This window comes from Python bivittatus, unplaced genomic scaffold (assembly GCF_059951505.1).
Source record: "Python bivittatus isolate LINGU-HERP-01145 unplaced genomic scaffold, Pbiv_v1 ctg000740_np1212, whole genome shotgun sequence".
Lineage (NCBI taxonomy): Eukaryota > Metazoa > Chordata > Lepidosauria > Squamata > Pythonidae > Python > Python bivittatus.
In genome coordinates, this window is record NW_028277106.1 from 452,192 (window position 1) to 473,471 (window position 21,280).

Sequence of the window (21,280 nt, forward strand, 5' to 3'; positions counted from 1 at the left end):
CCGATGGCTGATGGACTCTGCTCAGGTCGTGGGCCTCCCAGCCAGCAGGCCACCCTGGGAGCCAGGATGCTGGATTCCATGGCTGCTGGTCTGGTGCAGCTCAGCCACCCTTATCTTCCCTTATCACTCTGGTCACAGGCATCAAGAGGATTAGATTGGATTCAAAGCCAAGAAGCTTCATAGTTATACGTGGCAGCACCCAGTCCCAAATCTGAAGGGTCGCCTATCTTTCTGTGCTGTTGTGTCATCCCCAAAGCTCTGCTTTCACTCCCCGCTTCCACTACCCCAATCTTAAACAGCAGCCATTCCTTCTGCCTTTCCTTGCAGGACTTGTCTTGAGAAGCCATTGCTCGTCTTTGAGCTCTTCCAGTTGCCTGCCCCCGTCAATCATGTTGAACTGGAGAGACCAGAGCAGAACCACCCCTTCCTCCTCCCCCAGGAACTGATGTCCACAGATGAGTATGTGAAGAAGCCGCAGTTGGGATGAGAACAGCTGACAACCCAAACAGGACTTCCTGAAACCAAGGACAATAAAGCTGCTCCAAAGAGGAAGCCACGCAGACCTCAGAACCAAATCAGCGTCCCACCTGGAATCCTCGAGCATCTTCTGTTGGTAGCTCTGGAGATCCACAGGACTCCAACAGCAGGAGGAGCTGCTGTCCTTGAGAAGGTAAGGTACAAGAACTTGTAGTCCACGTTCTTCTTGTGGTTGCCTATGCTATGAGTCACTGTGAAAGGAAGAGGGTGCTAATGCTAGTAAATAGTAACTTGCCTCTAAATTACTTTTCTTCCATTATCCAAAGCTAGGTTCAAACCTGGGTTGCTCACTGCTCCTTTTAGAAAATGGGAAGAAAATAGGTTTGAGGAAACCAGCCACAACACTTGTTTAACCATTGATGAGTCAGCTTAAAGAGCAAAAGGTAGTTAAAAACACCAGCGACTGGTGGTCATTAAAGGCAGAGGGTAGCAGCAAGTTTCAGATCCTGGGCATAATCTCCCAGAAGGTCTTTTCATAACTTCCAGCTAAGCAGGTTGCTGTCCCAGATATTAAGATCTGAGCAGGCACATCTGGAACCAACACAATCTTTCCAGCTGCTTGATGCTGAGACATAGATGGATTTATACTGTAGGTCCTAAATCGGACCTCAGAACGGAAGCCCGTTTCTGTCTGCTGCAATGTGATACTGATTAGCTTGTACTGTGTATGTACGTTACTCTGTGGCTTCCTCTGCGCAACTCACATCCACCACAGCCACTGCTCCTAGAAACACACATCCTGTGGACCTGCTTGGGTGCAGGAGAAAAGTCACTGTGGGCTTTCCTCAACCCCAATCGATGGCGCTAGCCCTAGGAGAGACTGTGCTGAAGCTCCCCCACTTGTTTCGAGTGTTTTAATTTTCTGGGTAGAGAGAAAGGGTGGAGGGAACAAATGAAGCAAGGGTTTGACACAGCCATTTCCCCCAAAAATAGAAGGAGTCTAGTAGTATCTTCTCCTACTAGCAAATGTTATTAAAAGGCATAAGCTTTTGTGAGCTGCAGTGAAGCGGTTGTCAGATGCAATGAAGCAGTTAGACCAGGGTTTCTCAACCTTGGCAATGATAAGATGTATGGACTTCAACTCCCAGAATGTGGGGGATTCTGGGAGTTGAAGTCCACATATCTCAAAGTAGCCAAGGTTGAGAAACACTGGGTTGGACTGATCTAGGATTTACATTATATTTTGTTGTTTTATATATTGTTCACCCTCTTGCCCTTTTGGAACAAGGGTTTCTAATGGTTTTGCAAAAATCAGGAGTTTGGTAGCACCTTTTTTGACTAGCACATTTTATGAATAGACATCAGCTTTTGTGAGCTGCAGCTTATCATGAAAGCTGATGCCTTCTAATAAAATTTGCTGGTTCAAAATTGTGCTATCAGACTCCTCCTGATTTTTGGCTACCATAGACTAAACACAGCTGTCCTCCTTCAATGTCAGCCGTTTCCAGAGACGGTGGGAGCAACCGCAAAAGCTACACACATTTTTCATCTGATTGTGATCCTGTGCTGCACATTCAGACTTGATCTGTGGTTTCTGCTTACATCCGAAGTCCCCGGTCAGACTGGAAGAGTGCTTTTCACCTTGAATTAACAATATGGGAAGACCACCCTTTTACATGTCGTCATTCTTCTCCCGTCTTCTTCCCACACATTTATGGAGCAGCATTTCAGCTCGCTTCAATCTCCTATGGGAGGGGCGCGTAACAATGATTTCAGATCAAGAGTTGCTCTTGGCTTGTAGGCAACATCCTGGAGGCAGTATTCCAAAAGTGGATCAATTTCACTTTAATTGCATTCAATGCTGTTATTAAATGGCATTTAATACTCTTGAGGTTTTGCATGAAGCTTTGTAGAAGTCTTTGGAAGGGAGGGGAGACACCCCAGTCCTTGGGGGAAGGTGTGGGAATTCCTGTGATGAAATGCTTGACAGTCATTGGGAACACAGAGGCGGCAGTAAGGCAGTTAAGGGAGAAAGCAGAGCCATTCCAGAAGAGAGCTTTGAAGAGAATACCCATAGCTCAGGGTTGAACTGTGGAGTCCTTGGGGTTCTCTGAGCTTGGTTATTTTCTTGCAGACGTTTCATTACCCATGTAGGTCACATCTTCAAACTCAGAGAACCCCAAGGACTCCAGAGAGCTTTGAGTCCAGGGGCAGGAGGGAGTGTGAGAAAGAGACTCAGAGAAACTCAGCCTTAGTTACTCTAGGTATAAGCAGAGCTGGAGAATTGTTTTGGCAAGCTTCCAAGATTCTGATGCGTTACCCTAAGTGCAATAAAGATTTTTCCAGAGATCTGAGTGGTTCTGCTTTCCCAAGCTTGCCAGTCTCACAAGCCCTGGAAAGGAAGCTGTGTCGCCTTTCCATAAGGGACATAACCCTTAACAAGAGCAATCATGCCAGTCGAAGCCTGAGGAAGTCAGCTTCAGGCAGGAGTCGAGGAACTGATCCATCTCCTCGACTTCCCACTGGGCCTATGTGAGACAAGGCCTTTGCCCCACGGAGGCAGCACAATTCACCTCTCTTTGGGAGATTTTGGGTTGCCTCTGGGGCCTCCTCTTCTGCTTATGGAAGGGCTGGAAGAGACTTGGTGTGCATGTACAGCACATGCACAAAGGCTCTTCTGGTCCTGGAAGAACAGCACAACCTCACTTTCCATGTCCCCTCTATTGCAAACTTTTGCATGTGTGGGAGAACAGCATCTACATGGAAAAAATGATGTTCAGCCTCCTGGCTTTGGGAAACCAGAAGGGAAGGCACCTGGAGCATTCCTGACTGGATGGCACTCCCAATCTCCAGATTTCTGGAGTTCAGAGAACTTCTAATGAAAGCTGAGAACAATGTTTAGAGCAGGGATTCTCAACCTTGACAACTTTAGGTTGTGTGGACTTTAACTCCCAGAATGCCCCAACCCACATGCTTTAAGATGTATGAACTTCAACTTCCAGAGTTCCCCAGCCAGCATTGTTGGCTGGGAAATTCTGGGAGATGAAGTCCACCCATCTTAAAGTTGCCAAGATTGAGAAACACTGCTTTCGAGTAAGCAGGTGTGTCTTCAGGGTATGGTCAAAAAGTCAAGATCGTACCATTGTGGCCATCAGCTTGACTTTTTTGACCACACCCTGCATACATTTCTAAAAGTAAGCATGGATAGAAGTAGGCCATGGGCTAATGGAGCCTCTAGAAAAGACTCCTTCCTGGCTTCGCCTACACCCCACAGATTTCCCACGAAGGTGGAAAGAGGTAAGCACAATCTCCAGTCCGCAGAAGATCAAGATAAGCTGTTGCTCCTTCTTCCTACCCTGAGAAAGGCAGTCCACCAAAGCGCCAGTAGAAGTGTTTCAAGCATTATGTCCAGCTCCAGTCCTTGAACACTGGGGTGGGTCCAAAAAGTCAAGATGGGGGCAGTGACTTCAGTTGCACAGGCACGGCTGCCCTCTCGACTGGACCCGCCCGTGTTACACCTCTGCTGGAAACGTTCTGCAGACTGGAAGATGAATGATCTCCTGAACGTGCCTGGTCCTTGCTCACATGCAGACGCAAGGAAGGACTGCTTCAGGAAATCCCAGATGAATCCTTTGTAGAGAGGGGGTGTAAACAGGTAACCCAAAAGATTACTCAGATTGGTACTGGCCCTGTTATTTATTTTCTATAGATATGGCATCAGCATTTCATTGTATCAAACAGAGATTATGGACTAATCCAGGGATTAACAGCTAAAGCCAAAATTTCGTGTTCACCTGTAACTTTTGGAATCAATTGCGGATATTCTTTTCAGCTCCCTAAATATCTGAGTAGTTTATATTTAAGTCAATACAGAATAGCCTTTTCAGAAGCTACATTAAAATTGTTGCCATCAAATAGGCTATACGGTAGATTTCAAAAAATCCCCATCTCTCAAAGATTTTGCCCCTGTGATGGTATTGATCTTGAAATGGTGGATCATATTTTATCATACTGTGAATTTGCAAGAGCCTTCGACAGGAAGTTATCCGGCCTATTTTAAAATCAGAACCGGGGAGAGATATTAATTTAGACCTCCAGCCAAAACATCTGTTGTCCCCGCTATCGGTTTGGCCCAGCTGCTGCCACTGCCTTCCCCTCCCTTGTGATCTCCCCACCTTTGTTGACCTTCCTGCTGCAAAGAGCCTTCTTCCCCCGATGGTCAGCTCCAGAGCCACATGGCTATTTCTGAGCTGAGCCTGTGCATAGCAGCCTGCAACATTTCAGCGAGCGGTCAGAGGGGGTTGCTCTGCAGAATCTCTGCTCTTCGTCAAGGAAAGTTTCTGTGTGAAGAAACAGCGAAGGGAACATGGTCATCGTCCATACACTCAACAGTACTCCTATTAGCCTTGCATCTAACCATGTCTGGGTTTTGTTTTCCCCACTAGGTATTCAGTGGACAGATTCACCCCTGGAAGCTGCGATGGGCCGCCTCCTCCTCCTTGTGAGATTTGCCATTTATATCTTCCCAGGTACCTTGGCTGAATTTCTAAACCTCCGATGGGAAGTCCTTATCAGAAGCTCAGAATACAGTGGTGTTCTCCTATCACAGTCTTCCCCAGGCTGACGGCCTTCAGATATGCTGGACTTCAGCTCTGACCATGCTGGCTGGGAAATACGGGCATGGGCGTCCAACACATCTGCAAAGCCCCAGGTTGAAGAAGGCTGTTCTGCATGAACATTGCCATTCATCTCGGAAACTTCAGTAGACCCTGTTTGCCCATACAGATTGTTGTTCAGTACTGTTCCTGACTCTCTCAGGCAGAAATAATTAGCCCATTTTGTAGAATTGTACAATCTATTGAAGTGCTGTTTATGCCTTTCATAGGTTCCTGAAAATAGACATCAAGGATGTTCTTCTGGAGGAGAAAGGCAATACGGTTGTTTAGCTGACAGCACAAACAGAATCCATGGACATCCAGGGGTTATGACATCATTACACAAAGGAGACAAATTCTTTAATCCACAATTGACATTAGTAACATTGTTTATGAAGTCAGTGATGTGATTACATGCAAGACGTCACTGGTGCTTCTACCAAATGCCTCTGGTCGAGTCTCTGTGTCCTTTATGCTTCAGAACGGAGAGTGAGCAGTTCTCTGTCTTATGCCCATAAGGCAGCTAGCTGAGCTGATGGGAGCTGTAGTCTAAAACTTCTGCAGAAAGGCTTCAGCTGAGGATCCATGTGCACTGGGTGCCTGTGGCTGGATTCAGGTTAAGAGAATTGCACGCGGTCCCGTTGAAATCAATAGGTCAAGTTTAGCCAAGGTCCAGCCCTCAAAGTCCATTCACACAAGTTCCTTAAACGGCTAATTGAATTAACCCTTTCTCTAGTTACACGATTTCTTGAACCATAATCGTACCAGAGAAATGAAGAGAGAGGTGGCACCCTAAGCCCGGGCCCAAAAGATGAGCCAAGGTTAAAGTTAACCAGGCTACTCACCTTGGGCCAACGCAGCTCCCTGGTTTTTATGCATGCTGCGTGAACCCAGCAGCGAGTCAGACCGGTGGCCAACCCACCCCAACTTTTGCGTTCTCCCCGTTTTCTGTCCTGCAGTTCTTGCTTCCTGGGACGTCACTTACCCCCCCAGTCTGAAGGCCATCAAGGATTCCTGTGTCCTGGTCCCGTGCACTTTCACCTACCCCAGCACGATCTCGGTCTCAGGCAAGATCACTGCCATCTGGTTCAAAGAACAGAATGACCAGCAAATCACGGCTTTCCACTCGAAGTCTCCCGAGGCGGTTGATGCTCGCTTTCGCAGCCGCACCGAACTCCTGGGGGATCCTCACGCACGCAATTGCACCCTGCTCATGCGCCACTTGACGAGAGAAGACAGCGGCAAGTACAGCTTCCGGTTTGAAATTGACAAAGTGAATAGCTGGACGCAGAAGAAGGAACTTCAGTTGACCGTCACAGGTAAGTAGCCAGCTTCTTCAACCCCGAAAGGAAGCGCTGGCTGCTTCCGTCCAATGTCCAAGCAGCACTGCAGCATTGCGCTGCACGGCCCATCCCTTCTGGGGAGGTGGAGGGGGTCATAATGCCCGAGGAGAAGGCACGGGGCTTAGGTGCCGAGGCCACCACGTGGCTTGCCTCTGCCAGCCCTTTGTCCACTTGTGGGTGCTGCTGAGAAGAGCAGCCAGGCCAGATTGTGAACTTGGACATCCTTTGAGTTTTCAACCAAGCGAGCACTGTATGTCCCTGGACTGGATGGAAAGCTCTCCTGAGCCACCGAGCCAAGTCATAACCAGTTTGGGTGCAGTGGAAAGTTTGGGCAGGTCTAGCATCAGTTGTTGGCAGGTTGGAAAAGCTGCAAGATACCCAGAGTCCCCATTCCCATAACATGCTTCACCCAGTCATCTGCTAACCCAGTCGGAGCTCCTTATTGGTAGTTTGGACAGCAAACAGTCACCAGTAACTGGATCAAAAATCACCACGTGGTTTCCACGCACTTATATTCAGGAAATGTCTACTGTCCCATGAGCCATTGCAGCAGGAGAGTATTGGCAAGGCTTCATGTCATCATTGGCTTCTTCCCATTGGCCAATTAGGCACCAGGAGGTGTGGCTTAGTCATGGTGGCCAATCAGAATAAGAGGCCGGCTTTTTCCGCTGCTCTTTCTCTCCAGCTGTTCTCTCGAGGGTTAGATCAGGGAAATGGGTTTACTGAAGAGGACTGGAGACCTTATGGCACAACTCTGTGAAGCAACCTAGATTTGCTTCAGGGAAGCTGCTTGGGCCCCCAAAGCAACTTGATTTTCTTTGCTGAAGTGAAGCCCCCTCCTGAATCTCCAGGTCATCTGGAGCACTGACTGGCTCGCGGTGCTCCCTGCATTTTGAGGTTGGCAGAAGTAACCTTGGTTGCAGATTTGGGGGTGTGGAAATGCTGGTAAGGTAGAGGGGCCTTATATGCAGGGAGGGAGAAGAAAAATACTCCTTGCTATAGTGTGTAACTAAACAATGCAACTGACTGCTATCAACAATTTAGTTTTCCAAAGGGACTGGATTAATTCATGGAGGATTGGGTCATGGTTGCCTGCCAGTCAACAGGGATGCTGGTTTACCACTTCCTAAATCACGGACGGTATAATAGCTTAGATACCCACCATGGAGAGCTACCGGATAGAATGTGCTTTTCTGTCCATATTCATGAGTTTCCCAGATGCATCCTGTTGGGCTTTTCCAGCCTCAGGGATCTTCTTCAGTTTTTCATTCGTCTTTCCATTTTTTTGAAAAGGTTCTACCAACTTGATTCTGGGTGAGTTGGCATCTGTTGCAAGCGTAACACCAAGTCTCTGCTTTATCCACAATGTCTTTATTCCTACCAGGGATAGTGGGAACTGAAGTATCATGGACTCCCCTCCCCATTCCATTTCAGAATGGTGGTTCCCAGGGGAAGGAGACCAGGAGACCAGCTTGGGCTGTGGCCAGTTTGCCTGGCCGGGTACCACCAAAGTGTGTTGGACTACAGCATGGCCAGTGGAGATAAGGGGAGCCCCATGCCCAGATTTCTCCAGGGCATGTTCCAAGCCCACCCCTTTGCCCTGTTTGTTTCCTTAGATAACCCTGATACTCCCACCATTGCTGCCCCAAATGATCTGCGGGAGGAAGTGCTGGCAACTTTTGAGTGTTCCAGTCCGTATGTCTGTCCCTACGACCACAGCTCCCTGAAATGGTTTGGCTACAACCCCGAGAAGTCACGTGTGTCTGGGACGGTCCAGCTTGGCACCACTGCAGCCATCCGGAAGCAAATTCTCCAAACTTCACTGACCTGGGAGGACCACCAGCACAAGCTGGGCTGTGAAGCATCTGTTGGGACGCAGAAGGCAAAAGGGGAAATTACTCTCCAGGTGGCACGTGAGTAGCGGGATGGAGCAGGGAGTCATTTGCAGGGACTACCTCAACATCACCCAAGCAGCGTCATAATTGGGATTCAACCCAATAAAAGATATTCTACCAAACTTTGAAACCCATTATGCTGAAGTAGACTGAACTACCAGCTAAAATGTAGCCCCTTTCCCAGTTGTGCTTCCTCACCCTCGCTAAATGTGCTGGATTTCAACTCCCCATAATCCCTAATCAGAACAGCTAATAATGGTAGGAGTTGATGTCCAACACATCTAGAGGTGACTGGGTTGAAGAACACTTAGCTGCTCAACCAGCAGTAGATAAATTTCTACCAAATTAATCCAACCATAACCCTGCAGATTCTGGAACACAATTAGCACTCTTTCATGAGATGGGAATAGCCTCCATTGGCATTGCTCCCAAAAAGATACTTTCCCTCCTGGAGGTTGCCATGTCTGCAGAACGAAAGACCAGCTTCAACCGTTCTCATATTCTGCCTGGGTTTTTTTTTTTTTTTTGCTTTCTTTTGTTCCCTCCTAGATGCCCCCAAAGGCATCAAGGTGACCCTAAACCCACCCACCAAAAACATCCAAGTGGGCGATGCAGTGTCTCTGACGTGCAGGGTTAGCAGCAGCTATCCAGAAGTCACGGCCTACAGGTGGTTCAAGGATGGCACTGCCTGTGGGACTCAGCAGGTTAAAAACATCCAGCATGTTTCCCGTGAGGATTATGGCCTCTACCACTGTGAGGCAGAAAACTCGCTTGGCACAGGGGTGGCCGAAGATGTCACCCTCTTCATTTTCTGTGAGTACCAAAGACTGCATCTCACTAGGCTTCCTGAGATTCGGGTGGACCAAGTAGGGAGTCCATGCTCACTTTCCCTGCTGCTGCTTATGCTTCCTCCACAAGCACCAGATGTTCAGACAGAGGCAGGACAGCCGTCTTCTGTGCTTGCGGTAATAGAGGATTCCTGTAATGGGCAGGGGGTTGGGCTAGATGATCTCTGAGATCCCTTCCCACCCTCCCATTCTATGATTCTCAATGTGAAAAGTCCATGGAAGAGAGGAGTCCATTAAAGAGTCCAAAAAGTTTGGATTTAATTAGAATTATTTCAGGCAGTTTTCCCCAAATGGACTCCTTCCAGCTGTGCTGGGACTGCTGTTCTGGAAAGTCCCAGCCAGGACTTTGGCTGGGGACCCTGGGCATTGTAGTCTCAGCGCACCTGGAGGGCATCAGGTTTCAATCAACCATCAATTAATAACCTATAAAGTATTTAGCACAGGGTGTTTAGTAGTTGTGCCTGATTACAGAGCCTCCAAAACTGTAGCCTGCATTAAATGGCCATGTTGTTTTTATTCATTTATGAGGCTCCGTCTACCCCTTGTAAACTCGGCTTGATCGTAAAATGTGTCGTTTCCACGTGTTTTAAATAAATAGCCGTATGGGGTTTTCTTAGCAATTTTCATTTCTCTTTATTTCTTGAGATTGGGCTGGGAGCCTTCTGCACTTTGTGATGGAGTAATAGACACTGTGTTCGTTGAGTCACCACCAGGACAAAGTGGGCTTGAGAGGCCGGGCTGCCAATGGAAGGAAGTGAACCGGGTGGGATGCAACATCCGTTCCCGAAAACTCAGTTTAATCTGCCCAAATGACTCGTCTAGAGCAGCCCCTCGGATGAATTCGATCAGTGTTTCTCAACCTTGGCCACCTGAAGACGGGTGGACGGCTGGGGAATTCTGGGAGTTGAAGTCCACCCGTCTTCAGGTGGCCAAGGTTGAGAAACACTGAATTAGATCCATTGTTCCTGCCATGTCCCAGTGGGCTGAGGGATCATGGGAGTTGTAATCCCAAATTTCTGGAGGGCTGGGAAAGGCTGTTGCAGATTGTGGGAAATGATGGTGAGCAGTTTTGGCTTTCCCTCAGGTGGGCATTTCATGAAGGAAGAAAGGTGGCTGGCATGGTCAGTGTCAGTGTTACTGGAAGGGTGACCAGGTGGATTCAGATATTTCCTCCCCCCATCTTTTTCCACTAACATCCCAGCTGCTGTGCTGTCCGTCAGTCCTTCCTCCGATGTAAGAGAAGGTGAGAAGGTCACCTTGACTTGTGATGTTCCTGGAGAAGACCAGCAGGAGATCCACTACAGCTGGTTCAAGAACAACATCTGGTTCAAGGAAGGCACAGCCCGGATCCTGACCTTTCAGGAGGTGACCGTGGGGGACACTGGGTATTACTCGTGCAAAATTCAGAATGACAAAGGAAGCGGATCGTCCCTAGCTGTCAGCTTAACGGTTTTCTGTAAGTTTTGGGAGATTCCCTTTTCATGTGTTTGATTCAGCGCAAAGATGGCCAGCAAAAATCGCGCCTTCAAAGTTTGTTATTTTTAGAAGAGACCGTCTCCATCTGTATGAGAGAAAATGGGGGTCTCCTAATTTAATGGTGCCTCTTGCTAGCTTAATGAGGACTTGTCTGAATAATGACGCCCTCTGCTCATCAATAGTACGTGGCAGACCTAATTAAACTGGGTGTAGAGGAATCTGCCATTCAAAGAATAATCATTGCGTAGATTGCACAGTGCAGTTTTGCTGCAACTACAGAAGGCAAAAAGGCAGGATAAATTGGAGTGGAAATCTTCTGGCATCTGTTTATTCTCCGTCCCCACTGAATGCTTCAGGATCTCAGCTTATTTTGATGCTCCAGCCCAGTGTTTCTCAACCTTGGCCACTTTAAGACGGGTGGACTTCAACTCCCAGAATTCCCCAGCCAGCAACTGGCTGGGGAATTCTGGGAGTTGAAGTCTACCCGACTTAAAGTGGCCAAGGTTGAGAAACACTGGTCTAAGACATTGGGGACAGCCGCTCTGTCTTACCCCCTTGGGCAGTTCAGTCGAAGGAAGGCTGTCTATCAAATATTTCAGGAGCCATTAAAACGATGTCGTTGGGCGCCAGAATTATATGTCTGATGAATGGCTGCCTGTATTAAATTACGTTTACCAGAGAGAGTTATAAGAGCAAACGAGACTGAGGTTCTATTAAATTTGCAGCGAAGTGTAAAATAATGGCAGGCTGAATCTAAGTGGTTTATCAGCACAGACCCGTGTTTCTCAACCTTGGCCACTTTAAGGCGGGTGGACTTCAACTTCCAGAATTCTCCAGCCAGCCTTGCTGGCTGGGGAATTCTGGGAGTTGAAGTCCACCCGTCTTAAAGTGGCCAAGGTTGAGAAGCACTGCTCCAGAGACCGCTCAAGGAACGCAACGTGGAGCAGAGCTGCAACAGGCACAGCATGCAGTCATCACCTTTGTCTCGGGCAGATCCTCCAAGGTCGCCGTCCCTCACCTTGTTCCAGGAGTCTCAGGGAGGGCAGCTGGCCATCGTTCACTGCGCGGTTGACAGCAACCCCCAGTCTACCCTGAGCCTCTTCCGGAACCAGCAGCTCCTGGCCACCACCAGCTCGCACTCGGCCCCCAGCCAGCGGATCAGCATCGCAACCACTCGCAACTCCCTGAAGCTAGAGATCCAGAAGTTAGTCCCAGAAGACGAGGGGGAATACCGGTGCGTAGCAACCAACAAGTATGGGAATGCCAGCACTGCAAGTTTCTTCAGGACCCAGAGTAAGTGAGATGTTGCGCAGCACCGGCTGCCCTCCTGAGGTTTGGCAGGCACAGCCCAGCCCGGGAAACCGGGGTAAAGGCTGCCAGGGAGGGGATATGCAGAATGCCTGGGGAAGTTCATTTCTAAGGCTCAGACTTAAAGGGGCACCTGCCTTCATCTCTGCTCCTCCCCTGTTATCAAATTTCTCACCTTGTGCTCCAGGTAGCACGGTTGAGGGGAGGCCCACCCTCCCCTCCTGCAGCTGGATGGCTGCAGCTGGAAACAGAAGATGTCCCTCCCTCCCTCCCTCCCTCCCTCCTTCCTTCCTTCCTTCCTCCCTCCCTCCCTCCCTTCCTTCCTTACTTCTTCCCTCCCTTCCTTCCTTCCCTCCCTCCCTCCTCTCCTCTCCTCTCCTCTCCTCTCCTCCCTCCCCATTGATAACTGGAATTGGGGAAGGGTTCTTTCTTCCCTTTCTCCTGCGCTACTCAAAGCACAGCCCCAGACCCAAAGGACCCCAGGGAAAAGGGGCAGAGCTGTACTACTACTCAGAAGTAGAGGGAGGTTCCATAGCAAACTGGCCCCACCAATCCTCTCCATCCGCCTCCAGTGGTTCCCAGTAAAGCAGTCCGATCTCCAGCAGGACCAGGCCAAGGACACCCAAAACTAGGTGGACCCAGACGTGGGAGCAGATGGGCTTTCTGTAACAGGGAGGGGGTGAAGCGCAGGGGGGTCATCCCTGTTTTGCACGCCACAGAGCCCAGTTCAACTCCACCTTCCCGAGTGCAGCTAGGAAGCGGCCTGACCTTCGGAAAGCCCCGGGTCCCGCTGCCATGCACGGAAATGATGTGTGCCTAGAGCAGGGAAGGCCGTCTGCAGCTCTGCAACACACTCTGCAGACCCAAATACTTCTCTGCCCTTTTGGGGTGGGAATTGGATGAGGCTGTGGTGCAAGCTCTAACCTCCTCAGATCTGATGAACATACAAAGAAAACCTGGGACAATAGATGGTAGCATCTAGACAATTTTAGCTGATCTTGAAAAAAGCTAAGCTGGATCAGACTCAGTTGTCCCTTGGATGGGCAACCGCCAGGGGAATCCCAGAGCTGCAGGTTAAAATGGGAATCTGAAAAAAATCTCAGAATCAGCCAATGATTCACAAGTTCTGTATCTTGCTGCTGAGAAACCTCCGCAGGCCTCGTCAAGGGAGGCTTTACACCGATATCACATGTGGAATCTGGGACTAGCCACCATTTGTGCTTTGGTGTCCAGTGTCCTCGTGTGGAAAAGTAGAGGAGGTGACCTGGCAGAAACACACAAGAACCTTTTCCTAGATGAAGAGGGCTAAAACGCCCTTAAGTCCTGGGAAGCAAGATCACATCTGGAAGGGACGCCTCCCCGATCCAATGTGGTATAAGAAGGAGGGGAGGTCCAGCACAATCAGACCCACAGGACTCTGAGATTGTAGCCCATCTTAACAAAGGGAGTTCTGGCCTTCCACTGGAGCTGATTTCATGGTCTGGTCTGTGAACTGAGAGAAGGGCCCCCCGTCCAAGCTGCACGCCCAGGACAAGAGAGCCGGAGGGACCCAGGGCTGAGCCACCGTCCCCTTGCCCTTCTACTGATGTCCTGCCCTCGTCAAGACCTCCGAGCCTGGCTCACATCTCACCTTAAGCTGCCACGTGGCGTGCTGGGCGAATGATGCAGACCCAGCCCCTTGTGAACCGTTCAGGAAGGCTCGGGGAGACAGGGTTGGTACCGGGAAGATTCAGAAGCATTCCTTGAGCCCTGGGAAAGGCGTAGTATGAGGAAGAGACTCCAGCTGGCCCCTCCCTGACTCAAGGGGGCGTAAGAGGGAGGGGAGGGAAAACAGAAGCAGACCTGAACCTAACTGAGTAAAGTGAGAGTTACAGCCTTCCTGTGGAGTCACTTGCTTGAACTGATCTACCTTGTAGGGCTGGCAGTTATGGTCCTCTCCTCTCCTCCTTGCAGCTGCCAGGGTGGTGGCCAACCCCTCCAGAGAGCTGGTGGAAGGCGAGCGAGTCACCCTGACCTGCACTACCACCCTGGGGACCGAAGAGGAGACCACGTACACTTGGTATAAGAATGCCAAGTGGCTACAGCAGGGCCAGGAGGATACTCTGGTCCTTTCGGCAGTGGTCAGCGGGGATGCTGGGACATTCCACTGTGTGGCTGAGAACAAGAAAGGAAGTCACGCCTCACCACCCATCACTCTGCGCGTGCTCTGTAAGTAGCCCTCTGAGTCTGCCTGCTCCAACCTGGAGCCCTCTAGGCAGGCTGGAGGACAACGTCCTTCACCCAGCCCAGCCCAGCCCAGCCCCCGAGTTGTCCTCTAACCCCTCCAGAAGAGAAAATCTCAGAACAACCTCTTTGGGGTGTGTCCAAGAAGCTATACGTCTTGTGTGGGATGGAAATTCCACCTCAATTCTGTGATCGGAGAATGAGCAGAGTTCATCAGTTCAATCGTTTGCTTTTGAAGGATGCACACCCACCCACACCCGTCTTAAAAGCCAAGTGGAATAAGATCTTTCCCCCCGGGTCTTGCCAGGATCTGACCCGGTCATGCTCTTCTTGGCGGAAGATTCTGTAACCGGGGACACTATGACAGGAACAGCCCTGTTTCCCCTGCCACCCACCGCATCTCCTTTGGAAGGGATACATCTAGCAGGGCTTTCAAAGTTAATCTCCCAGGGCATCGTGCCATGTCCAGTTGCTGTGCTGAGAGGGATGGGGTGGATGAGAGTGGCACTCCAACGCTTGCAGGGCGGGGGGGGGGGGAACAGTAGGCTAGGGAAGGGGGCCGTAGAGAACCTGCAGGGCCTCTCTTCTACAAGCAGAGTGAGCCCGAGGCCTCCTTGTGCAGCCCCAGACTCCCAAAACTGAGCCTGGAAGAGCGGTGCAGATCAACCTCTCGCATTGCAGCAGCGCCAGAATCTCTCGCTTTGTGCCCCAAAGATTCTCCAAGGCTGCCCGTGATGAGCTCCTTCCTAGAGACCCAAGGAGGACACCTGGGCATTATCCAGTGCACCATTGACAGTGACCCGCCCTCAGAGATCGCTTTGTACAAGGGCAACACACTCGTGGGCTCCACCAGCATTGTTCACCTGGCAACTGACCCAAGAGTGCACGTGGCCACCTCCTATAACACCCTGAAGGTGACCATCAAGGACCTGACGCTGGACGATGAAGGAGAGTACATGTGCTCAGCTCAAAACCGCTATGGAGACGCCATGGCCACCGTGGAGTTCACCGCAGAAAGTAGGTCACTGAAAAGGGGGCCTTCTTACCCACTCTGGTTACTGAGAAACATGAGCAGAAAATTGGGCAAAATTGGGAGGAGGGGTCTAAAGGGATTAAAAAATAAGAATAATAACAATGGGGCAGTATCCAGCAACACGTATGCCACATCTTAACCAGTTAGAGAAATGGGCAAGAAAGAACGGAAAGAAATGCAAAATTTCTGCACTTAGGAAACAGAAAGTGAATAAACAAGACGTCTAAGGGGCTTACCCAGGCTGGCAAGAGTGTTTGTGCAAAAGATCTTGGGAATCCTAGTTGATTGCAACTGAATGTAAGCCAGCAGCATGATGTTCCTGCAAAAATGGCAAATGCAATTAATTATAGGATGCATCAATAAAAGTGTAACTTCCATATTGTGGAGTGTGACCCTTCCACTTGATTCTGCTTTGGGTAGATCCTGCCTTGAGAGCAGGATCCAGTTCAAGACCCCACCCTTGGAGAAGCCTCAGGGAAATTGAAGCAGATTCAGAGAAGGGCAGTGAGAATGATCAGAGGACTAGAAGTCCCATGAAGAAAGAGTAAAGGAGCCACAGAGGTGAGCTTCAAGAAGAGAAAGCAGGCAGCTGGACATAATACAAGTAGTCCTTGACTTACAACCATTTGTTTAACAATCATTCAAAGTTACAATGGGGCTGAAAAAAAGTGACAACTGGTCCTCGCAGCATCCCTGTGGTCACGGGATCCAAATTTGGGTGCTTGGCAACCGGCGTACATTTATGATGGTTGTAGCATCCCGGGGTCATGTGATCGCCATTTGCGACCTTCCCAGCGGGCTTCCAACAAGCAAAATCAGTGGGGGACCGTGTGATTCACTTAATGGCCATGGCAAAAATGGTCATTAAATTGGGCGTGACTCACATAATGACTGCATCACTTAGCGATGGAAGTTCCGGTCCCGATTGCAATCTTCTTCTAGAAGACAGTCAAGGTCTGTTGTCTCACACTCCGGCGTACAGGACACGGAATAAAGGACTGCAATTATAGGGAGGCGGGTTCCGACTGACCGGTAGGGACACTTCCGTAAGCAAAAAAGACGCACGGTCAACAGCCAGGAATGATTTAATTTGGCCAATGAAGCCAAACTGAGTGAGTCTGGAGTCAGCAAACTTTTCAGTTCTGTGATTCTATCAATGCAGAGCGGAGATTTCAGAGATGCTGCAGCCCCGCCCCCGGGATGTCCGCCTGGGGGGTGTTCAAAAAGGTCAAGAGGGCCCCCTCGACCACCTACCCGTAAGGTGTAGGCTTTGATTGCGTGGCTGAGGGGCCCCTCTTGACTCTTTGGCCCCACTGAGCACCCCCTGGATAGAACTCCAGAGCCCTTCCAAAAATTACATCAAGTTGCATTTAAGGGAACCCAAGGGGAGAGATGCTTAAATCCAAGGGCAATTACTGCATAATCTCTTCCTTTAAGTCCACGGTGACTGGTGAGATGATCAGTTTCCAGGTGTTACTGATCTTAAGGCCTAGGAACTTGCATGAAAACAAATGAAATGCGCCCAGTGCTCGGGTCAGTTCCCAGAAACCCACTGCCTGACTCAGTCAGCCAAAGGTGGGTGCAGGAGTGTCTGCAGGGTGTGGTCAAAAAAGTCAAGATGGTGGGCCCGATGGTATGATCCACGCTCTGCATGTTTGTTTTTTTGAGCTTCAATTACACCATCATGACCACCATCTTGACCTTTTTGACCACACCTTGGGGACAGGCCTGGGTGGGGAGGTTGGTGAGTTGACTGACAGCAGCTCACCAGTTTCCCAGTGTTGGAAGACCGAAGGCTGTTCGAGGACAGGCCTAACCCTGCTGCTGGTTTGGACGGGGAAAAGGCTTTCTCGAAACTGGTCCGGAGGGGCCCTTCCTTCCCTTCCCTTCACTTCTTTCCTTTCCTCTCCTTCCTTCTCGGATGCGCCTCCCCGCTTCTTCTGTCCGGCTGGCCTTCAGCCGTGAGAATCGTCATCACCCCGTCCTCGGAGGTCCGCGAAGGCAGCGCAGTCCGTCTCTCCTGCGCTCTGACCGCCGACGTCTCCGCCTCGGCCAACTACTCCTGGTTCAAGGAGGGCGTCCGTCTCCCTGGGGCCTCCGGGGATTCCCTGGCGTTCGAGCAAGTGGCCGCTGACGATGCCGGGGGATATCAGTGCCGGGTGGACAATCCGGGAGCCAGCAAGACCTCCCCTTCGACCCCGCTGTCTGTGCTGCGTAAGATCCAATTTCACTCAAAATTGCATATAATGAAATTTGTGTGCATGCATTTTAACTGCCTTGATGAGTTTAGATACTCATCGCAAGCAGAAATCTTAAATATCCACTTGAAGAGTTGCACTTGCGGGTCCCGGAAGGAGACCGTTTCTAACGCGGGTAAGATCGCAAGCCCGGGGACGAGCCTTAAACAGTCTTCCTCCACTTTCCTGCCTCTAGATTCCCACTGTCCCGACTGAAATAGAATTTGGCTTTCACTTTGCTCCCCAGCAGGGGTATCCGCAGAGCGTGGTCAAGATGGCGGCCGCAGCAGAGCGGTCGAAGCTCTGCCTGCATCGCACATAAAACGCCCATACAAAAACAGGTAGAGCTTCAACCGCACCATCGCAGCCACCATCTTGACTTTTTTGACCACCCCCCATCCTCTAGATTTGTTAGATCCCAGCTCCCGTCACTCCCAGTCCCAAACAAGACCCCCAACAAAGGCATCACTGGATAGATGCCAATGATGCAGTCAGTGAAGGCGTGGGACTCTGGTGATGGTGCCAGCTGGACCTAAGAGGACACCCTTGGGTGCTTCAGACACCTGGGCATGGTCCTTATCCTCCCAGTCTAAAACTGAGCATTGGGGGATTTGAGAAAAGTGGAAGGAGGGCCTTGTCCCATAGCACATAGGAAACTGTGGCACCACCAACGTGAGCACCTTTTAAAAGGGACGGGACGCTCGGTGGCTCAGAGGACGACTGTCAGTCTTACGTGCTCAGGAGCGTCAGCAGAATTAAGCAATTTAGAGCCGGCCTCCAGGAGAATATGCAAGGACCATGAAGGAGGGGGACAAGATTACAGTGGGCAGGTGGTGAGAAAGAAACTCAGCATAACCCCACCTTGATTTTCTTTAGTGTAAGATGGGACACAGAGAAACTCGGACAGGCTTTCAAACTGGTGTCAGCCTTTCGAGGTAGGCCAGGCAAGAAATAGGCATGGCAGGTATCCCAGGAACCCTTCATTGTAGAAGGATAGAATAACACGTGTTTCTCAACCTTGGCAACTTTAAGACCGGTGGACTTCAACTCCCAGAATTCCCCAGCCAGCCATGCTGGCTGGGGAATTCTGGGAGTTGAAGTCCACCCGTCTTAAAGTTGCCAAGGTTGAGAAACACTGGAATAACCGAATCTGGAAAGTCTGTCCAAGTTTCTCTCTGACCCCTCTTACACTAAACAAGATCTTTTCTTATGGGTCCTTCTATCTCTGGACTGTATAATCTCTTCTCCCTCCTTAATGTTTTTTTTCCCAAACCTTCCTGAAAATCAGCTCAAAATTCCTTTACAAACTGCCCCGCTTCTTTCCAGAAGCCTCGGCTCTGCACGGCTGGGCCACTTCCCACAGATAATCAGGGGCGCGACTTTGGTGCGCGTGCCCCACCACGTGCGTTCTGTTCCACGCATGTCTGCCTGATGAGGACGTAACGTCTTCACAAGCGGGGATGATCTTCGCTTTCAGATGCCCCTAGGAATCTCCAGGTGTCGGTTTTCACGGAGACCGAGAGAGGGACAGTGGCCATCTTTCAATGTTCCGTGGAGGGCAACCCTCCGGCCACACTGGTCCTCTATAAAGGAGACAGCATCCTGGCCACCAGCAACTCAAAGACCGATGCGGCCTCTCGACGGATCAGCATCACAACCAGCCCCAACGCCATGCGCGTGGAGATGACGGGCATCGTGCCGGAAGACCAAGGGAGCTACAACGTTACGGCCACCAACGTGCACGGATCCACCTCCAGACAGCTCTACTTTCGGGTGCAAAGTGAGTGTCCGGCATGTTAGCACTGCTGCTGTGTCGTCAGGGTGGGTGAATTGACACGGGCGTCCTGGAAGCCCATCCTTTCACCTCCTGTTGGCACGGGTGTCCCCAGGGAACTGTCAGACAAGTCAAGATGGTGGCCATAACGGTGGGACCAAAGCTGTGCCTCGTGTGATCGCACCGTTGCAGCCGCCCTCTTGACATCACTTGCCATTCCCTGCCTACCGGTCCCTGGGAATCAGTTTGCCAAGAAACAATACTGGTGCAGGCAAAGGAGCAAATTACCAAGGGTTGCTAATCTACAAGTGGAGGGAGTTAAGTTGAAAAGGGGAAGGAGGCTAAGGTGTTTTTACTATTTTTGATAAATGCAAAAATGCATGAATGATAAATGCACTGGAGAACTGTAGGATGAATATTGGCTGAAGTGGTGGTTGTACCCCAGGCCACAGACCTGCAGCAGAAAATACGCAGGGCAACAGAATCATCACGATTTTCAAAAGACAAGATCATGGCAATTGATGAGTCACAACGATCCTTCAAAATATAACTGCCTCTGGAACAGCAGGAAAGAAATATAACACTTGACCCCAAAGGCTTCTTCAGGGGCAGTGAAAAAACTGAAGTTGGTGGCTGTGGCCACATGATCAAAGCTGCCACCTTGACTTTTTTGACCCTCCATCCCGCCAACACCCTTGCTTGACAAAATAAAATCAAGTATGTTTGCCCTAAAAGGATTTGGAAAGGAGGCCTCATACCTTCCCCACCAAGCAGTGGTATGTGTAAAGGGGGGAGATCATTTTGCCTTGAATTATTATTCATTTTTCTTAGTGGGACTTTGGCTGGGGTTTCCCAGAGTAAGGGTAAAGATCTGGACCACGCTGGGTGTTCTAGGCCTGCTCCGTTCCGGAGGAAAGAGGGAGGAGAAGTGGAATATGGCTGCGACTCCCTCCTGGCAAGCAGAGGAGCTGGAATTCCAGCCTTTGGGGACGCACGATGCCCCCTCTGCCGTCTGAGATTCAGCAGGTGCTGAACGCTGAGGACTAGGCAGTTGCTTCTGTAAAACTCTCACAGACAGAGACAGAAAGGCTGAGAGTTTTAAGGACCTGGCACCTTTCGTAGCTTTTCTGACCGCAGCCCTGATTACGACTGGTAATCAGGAGCCGTCGCGACTTCCTGCCCCTTGTCTGCAAACCGTCTGTGGTTCTGCTTCTTCTCCTTCCATTCCTCTTCTTCCTCTTTTTAAACGCCAACGGGCCTTTCCTCCAGTTATTCCTCACGGCCCCTTTCAACACGTGCTTTCATTTTCCTATTATCTCCTCCCGGCATCCAGCGGCCCGGATTCTGATCACGCCGTCCCCGGAGCTGCTCGAAGGGGACAAAGTCAGCCTCACCTGCGACGTGATGGGAAGCATCCGAGACAATGCCAGCTTCTCCTGGTACCGGAACAGCAAACGCCTCCAAGGGGGCACCGACGGCACGCTCACCTTCCTGAAAGCAACCCACCAGGACGCCGGGTCGTATTACTGCAAAGCCCAGACCCCAGACCAGGACGGTGTCAGCATCTCCCCGTCCATCAGCATCACCGTTTTCTGTAAGTCTCCAGGGCCCTGCATCTCTGCCAAGCTCTGCACGCGTGGCTTCCATGCAGGTGGTCCTGGGATCGATCTCAGCATTCCCATTTTCAGAAGATGGGGTTGGGAAAGACATTCCTCTGATCTGGATTTAATCAAACCCACCTGACACACCCAGGTGTGCACGCGCACACACACACACTTTACTTTAGACCAGTGTTTCTCAACCTCAGCAACTTTAAGATGTGTGGACTTCAACTCCCAGAATTCCCCAGCCAGCACAGAATTCTGGGAGTTGGAGTCCACACATCGGGTGGCTGCAGGCACACGGTGGAGCAATGCACTTTTCTTCTGCGGAAAGCGAGAGCAGGAGGAAGGAGGGAGGAGAACTGCCCATGGTTTCTCGAGCAGGACAGGAGGAAAGTCCCCTGGGAGCT

The 21,280-nt window shown here is 50.4% G+C and overlaps 1 protein-coding gene across 1 annotated transcript in view; it reads left to right on the forward strand.

Annotated features, from left to right (window-relative positions):
* Window positions 1-500: 500 nt before the first annotated feature.
* SIGLEC1 (sialic acid binding Ig like lectin 1) overlaps window positions 501-21,280 on the forward strand; it is a 34,650-nt gene continuing 13,870 nt past the window's right edge. Inside the window, exons 1-12 of the mRNA XM_025168338.2 lie at window positions 501-670; window positions 4,923-5,006; window positions 6,092-6,451; window positions 8,092-8,388; window positions 8,920-9,183; window positions 10,420-10,674; window positions 11,688-11,987; window positions 13,956-14,210; window positions 14,940-15,242; window positions 17,218-17,472; window positions 18,973-19,275; window positions 20,603-20,863. Coding sequence (XP_025024106.2) covers window positions 4,958-5,006; window positions 6,092-6,451; window positions 8,092-8,388; window positions 8,920-9,183; window positions 10,420-10,674; window positions 11,688-11,987; window positions 13,956-14,210; window positions 14,940-15,242; window positions 17,218-17,472; window positions 18,973-19,275; window positions 20,603-20,863 — 2,902 coding nt within the window. The 5' untranslated portion in view covers window positions 501-670; window positions 4,923-4,957. The remainder of the gene's footprint in view (window positions 671-4,922; window positions 5,007-6,091; window positions 6,452-8,091; window positions 8,389-8,919; window positions 9,184-10,419; window positions 10,675-11,687; window positions 11,988-13,955; window positions 14,211-14,939; window positions 15,243-17,217; window positions 17,473-18,972; window positions 19,276-20,602; window positions 20,864-21,280) is intronic.